Consider the following 5,938-nt stretch of genomic DNA (forward strand, 5'->3'; position numbering starts at 1 on the left):
ATTAATTATTTTCTAATATCTTATTTATTTTTTTATTTTTTTATTTAATATTCTTTATATCCGTTATTCGAATAATTATTTTTGGTTTCTTATTTCGGTTAAGAATTCTTTTTTCAAAAAAAAAATATAAATTCATTCATTTGAAAATCTTATTATGGAATGTTACCGTATATATTATTAATTTAATTAATTATTAATAAATAATATTTTAAAGACTTTATTTTTATTTTTATTTGATAAATAATTTTATTTATAAATAAAAAATTGAATCATTCAATTTTTTTAATTTTTTTTATAGAAGTATTTGAAAAAATATATATATATATACCTCCCAAATAAAAAAAACTAAAATTGTTTAGGTTCGCAAGAAGCAAACACCAATCATTAATTAGATAATAAGAATGGCCGGGAACCATTCAACGGAACGGTGTCAGGAACAACTTAAGTCCAAGAGAGTTGCCCGTCCACCCACACGCAGTTCCTTCTTCATTTCGACCCTTCAGGTATTACGCCATTCTCCATAATTTCTCGGATTTTCTATCTAGTTTTTTTCCTTTTTAAAATGATTTCTCTTTCGCAAGGTAGAAGATAAAGACCATTGTGGATATATTGATGGATCTTCTTTGCTTGTGTTTCCATCGTCTGAATGACAGAGATAAAATCAAACTTCGATGGATGGGACACGGTTCTGCGCATAAATCGGCTAGCGGCGGTGCTATCATCGACGGAGGCGAAAATGGCGGATCCCTCTCTTTCTGCGGAGGAAGTGACAGTTATGGAGGCGGAGTCGCTATTGAAGGTGGCTGAGTGCCGCATTTGCCAGGAGGAGGATTCCATTGACACTCTGGAAGCACCTTGTGGCTGTATCGGCAGCCTTAAGGTGGATCAAATTTTCTGGGCATTATAGAAATTTTTATAGTTGTTAGTTACCCGTTTTCAGAAGAAGCTCGTACGCTTTGTTTTTGTGCAGTTTGCTCACAGGAAGTGTGTGCAACAATGGTGTAATGAGAAGGGAGGTACAACTTGTGAAATTTGTCATAAGGTGGTGGAAACACATATCAATCTTTTCTAATTTCTTTCTTTCTTTCTTTTCCTTTGACGTTCATGTCTTGAGTTACATTGCACATTTTTCCAGTTATTATGTATAGTTCTTTTTCAAAAGCATGTCTTAATTTGAATTGCTGCTAACACTTTATCTGCTCACTGCTAGTTACGTGTTGTTCACAGCCTTATGAACCTGATTATACTGCTCCTGGGCCACTACCAGAAGAGACAACTATTGATATAAGGCATGTCTTATTCAAGTGGTGCTCTCTTTTTTAAAATCTTTCTTCAACCGCTATATAGGCATTTGATATTAATTCTATTTTATCTGTTGGTTTCAATATGATGATGAATCAGTGAATGGAACCCCGCAATGGATTTTCATGATGCTAGGATTTTTGCTATGGCAGAGGCTGAGCGACACTTTTTGGAGGCAGAGTATAATGATTATTCAGTTACAAGTGCTACTACTGGAGCTGCATTTTTACGCTCAGTTGCTTTAATTGTAGGTCCTTTTACAACATGTAAGGTGTAAACTATTTGTATGTCTGTGTATAAACTGTAAAGAAAATCAACATGTTACGTATTTTTTTCTTTTTGTAAGTGACTGTATTTTTTTTTATAATTTTATGAAATTAAGGTTCCAACCTTTTAGAAACAAATTAAAATAAATTGTACTTGTCAAAATATCTACTAATCTTGTTTTCTGCAATTTTGCAGCTAATGGCAATTCTTCTCATGAGGCATGCATTGGCATTGACAGATCCTGCTATAGATGATGATATTGATGATACTGATCATGATTCATCTACATTCTTTTCTGTAAGGGTTACCTTTTATTCTATTTTATTTGATTCTGATTGCACAAGGTAGAGATTGGCTCAAAACGAGGTGTTGCTTCATTATATTTTAAAATTCTCCTCCTTTAAAAAAGAAAGCAAACAATCAGGTTATATTACTTTTCTCCAAAAGGTTGATTTTCTTTATTAATAAATAAAAGATATTGTTCTAATAAAATTATCATCAACAGAACTGAGTAGAGGACTGATTTTAATAACTGACTATGCCTTCCGATTCCTCTGTGTTACAGCTTTTCTTGCTACGCATTTCTGGCTTCCTTTTACCCTGTTATATTATGGGCTGGGCTATCAGTATCATGCAGCAGCACCGGAGACAAGCACAACAGGTCAGTTAGTAGTAGTACTAAATATTTTCTTTGGTAAGAAGTTTTCACAAAATTGTATGTAAACAGGATGCAGCAGAATCTGCAACACATTTCGCATTTGTGCTGCACACTAATCAAACGAGAGATTTGCAGTTTGCAATGGCAGCATCACCCACTCCTTACCAGGAAACTGTATGACAGTTTATGATGCTTGGTAGGGACTCGTGAATTACTTTTCCATGTATTTTCCTTCATCTTTTTCTTGTCCATGTATTATATTTTCTGTGAGCTAATATAAACATAAGAATATATGTTTTTAGCATAATTTAGTTATAGAATATGGTTGACCTGCAAAAGTGTTCAGTATGACATCTACATCATACTTCTCCCGTATAAACTAAATCAATTTTGTTAGAGGATGGATAATCTAGAATAAAGTTATTATTTTATTGAAAAATGATAGATGGAACGTCTGGGGGAGTGACTCTCTACGTGTCAGCCACGTAGCTTATTCCAAGGTGTATTATTTAAAAAGAAAAGAAAAAAAATTTAAAATAAAAATTGAAGTCGTCTATTCGTATTCACTTTACTTTCTTCTTTCCATTACACCCATTATTACCCCCAGACTTCATTCAAACCCTAACCCTAGCCAATGTGACTCTTCGAAGAATCCATTGATCGGTAATTCGAGCGCGTTCTTTACTTAAATGCAAATCGAATGTATTCCATTTCCGATTGACTACATCATTCTTTAATATCGCAAATAGTTGTCACTTTAAAATGAAAACTCATTCATCCTTTTTACTTTACTTCAGTGTGACATTGAATGATGTAGTCTAACTTGCGACCTTATGTGATTTTAGGAATCAAATAAACAAATGGTCATCTTTAATGCTAAGAAAATCGAAACAAATGCTAAGAAGAACGAAGTGAATGCAGAAAAAAAACAAAGCGAAGAAGATAAAAACAATGTCTAAAGTTGAAAGATAACAAATATGATTCCTCTTAATGTTATGAATACTGCAAATGTATAAACCCAAAATATCATGTTTTCAATACTACGTTGTCATATTTTCAATACTATGTTGTCATATTTTTAATACTATTTTTCCATGTTTGGAATGTTGGTTCTGATTATTGGATCTTCTAAGAACAATTATGAAGAAATGAAACTCTAGAAAATACTGAGAAGGACAATAATATTTGTTAAAGAGGAAAAGTCTTTAGAGTCTTAAATGTTGGTTAAAATGTTTGCACGTTGCTCTCTAGTGCTTACGAACTCTACAACAATCTGTTGGTTCTCGACACATTCACGAATGAAGTGGAACCAAGTGTCGATGTGTCCATGAAATACCTGGTTCTTCATTAATTCTATTGTAGACTTGTTGTCGACATAGAGGATTACTGGCCTAGACTCGCATCTGAGCACCTCGCTCAACAAGTTTCTCAAACAAAGTCATTGACATGACGTTGGAGTAGATGTCATAAACTCCGCCTCACATGAAGATAAATCAACAATGTGTTGCTTTTGTGATTGTCAGGTGATCGAATTCCCGTTGAGATAAAACACCATCCCTCATGTGTTTTTTCTATCATCTATGTCACCGGCTAGGTCGCCATCAGTAAAACCAACGAGTTCTTCAACTTCTCGTCATTTTCTTAACTGAATCTCATAGTTTGTTGTTCTCTTCGCGTAAACAATAATGTGTTTTACTATTTGTTGGTGTAGAGTGGTAGAATGCTCCATGTATCAACTCACTATGCCAACTGCATAAGAGATAATGGATCGAGTGTACATCAAGTACTTGAGACACCCGATGACACGCCTATACTCTTTCGGATCCACTAAGCTTCTTTTCACATTCTTTCGAGCTGTAAATTTTCTTCCATCGGATACTTGCTCTAATTGTAATCCTCCATTGCAAATTGTTTCAGCACCTTCTTCGCATAAGCTTCCCACTTCACCTCGATACTATCTTTTTTCTGGTTCACCTCAATACCAAGATAATACGAGAGTATCCTAAAATCACTCATCTCGAACTCAATCATCATTTTTATTTTGAACTCCTCAACACCTTGATGCTTGATCATGTCACGATCAAGTCATCGATGTATACGCCAACAATGAGTACTTCTTCTCAATAGTTTCTCGTGTACACAACCAGCTCTTGAGAACATTTCACGAAGCCGAGACTCTTCATTCTCTTGTTGAGGCAAATGTTCTATGCCCTTGGAGAGTCTTGTATAATTTATACACATTGTGCTCTTTATTTTTTTTATGATGAAGCCTTCAGGTTGATCGATATAGACTTCTAATTCGATATCACCATTGAAAAATGCTGATTTGACATCCATGTGGTGGATCTCCCATCCACGGTGAGCTGTGATGACAAGAATTAGCCTGTTGCGTCATGTTTTGCCAACGGTGCAAAGATCTCCTCAAAGTCAATGTTTTTCTTATGCACATAGCCTTTTGATACCAATATCGATTTGTGCTTGAGGATGTTGTCTTCACTGTCTCTTTTGAACTTGACAACCCACTTTAACCCGATGGTCTTGTGATCGGGTGGTAAGTCAGTGAATTCTCATATCTTGTTCTTCCTGATGGAGTCGAGCTTTTTCTTCATGGCCTCATACCACGACTCTTTGACTGCCGCCTCATGATATGTTGTTGGATCGTGAGTGGTGAGCAACAACAATTCATCACGATTCATCTCTACTAGTGGTGCCTCCGCATAGACATCTCGTAGGATTCCAAACTCCACGGAATTTTGTACTAGATTATTATTGTTGTTGCACCACTCCCACTTTTTCTCCTGATCGAACACGGTATCTCTACTCACACAGATTTTCCCACAAGCTTGATCAACAATCTATGTTCCTTGCTTCCGTCTTCAAACTTCACATTTCTAGAAATTTTCACATTGATATCATTGAGAATCTCTCAATGGGCCGTCATATGGTTTCTTATTCAATTTTTAAGGTACCACACATCGGTGTGATTACACTCATCTCCACTTGCGAGGAATTTTTCTATGACTTTCTCTTCATTGAGCAACACCACCTTTGGTTCCTCCTTGGACAGTTCTTGAACGAACTCTTCAAGGTTTTCCTCCTCATCTCCAGGAAAAGCATTTGTCACTCCCTCAGAAAATATTAATAACGTCTACTCGTCATAGAAGCTAGTGAGGTTTGACTCATCATCTTCGGGAAAAGTATTCTTCACTACCTCATCAAACATTAATGTTGGCTCCTCGTTAGAAGCTAGTGAGGTTTTCCTCATCGTCAGACCATTATTAAGGCACTAAGATGCGTAGTGCCCGTAATTTTGACAAGTGTAACACTTCACCGTGTTCTTGTCTTTGTGGGACTTGGCGTCTTCTTGTCGATGTGAGCTTTCTCCATCACATTGACCTCCACATCACCCTTTTCCACGACCTCGGTTATCTCCACCATTGCCTCTACGACTCGAGAATCTAGAAGAAAAATCAACCTCTCTGTTTTCTACATTCGTGACATCCATTCATCATGCGTGAACAATATGTGCTCCTCCTCTTGGTCTCCGTTGCTGTAAAGTCTCTCCTCGTGGATTTTATGATGACCGACGATCGCCTCGATGGTCATATTCTTGAGGTCATCAAATTTCTCGATCGCTGTGATGATCTGCATGAATGTTTGTAGTACGACTCTAAGGAACTTCTTGACGACGAAGATCTTCTCCACCTTCTC

The 5,938-nt window shown here is 36.3% G+C and overlaps 1 protein-coding gene and 1 long non-coding RNA gene across 3 annotated transcripts; both read left to right on the forward strand.

The window, feature by feature from the left end:
- Positions 1-373: 373 nt before the first annotated feature.
- Positions 374-1,960, forward strand: LOC124915440 (E3 ubiquitin-protein ligase MARCHF3-like). Of its 2 annotated transcripts, none has more exons than XM_047456152.1 (6): positions 374-503; positions 654-880; positions 971-1,042; positions 1,228-1,289; positions 1,402-1,549; positions 1,765-1,960. In XM_047456152.1, exons 2-6 carry the CDS (start codon positions 737-739, stop codon positions 1,915-1,917), a joined length of 579 nt encoding a protein of 192 aa, XP_047312108.1. In that variant the 5' UTR covers positions 374-503; positions 654-736; the 3' UTR covers positions 1,918-1,960. The 2 variants fall into 2 exon arrangements, with proteins under 2 accessions (XP_047312108.1, XP_047312110.1); XM_047456154.1 differs by having other exon boundaries at positions 1,402-1,568; positions 1,765-1,906.
- Positions 1,961-2,124: 164 nt separating this feature from the next.
- On the forward strand, positions 2,125-2,580 carry LOC124915441. Its single transcript, XR_007096856.1, has 2 exons — positions 2,125-2,230; positions 2,297-2,580. It is a non-coding gene; the product is annotated as an uncharacterized LOC124915441 (long non-coding RNA).
- The last annotated feature ends 3,358 nt before the right edge of the window (positions 2,581-5,938 follow it).

Source organism: Impatiens glandulifera, chromosome 9 (assembly GCF_907164915.1).
Source record: "Impatiens glandulifera chromosome 9, dImpGla2.1, whole genome shotgun sequence".
Lineage (NCBI taxonomy): Eukaryota > Viridiplantae > Streptophyta > Magnoliopsida > Ericales > Balsaminaceae > Impatiens > Impatiens glandulifera.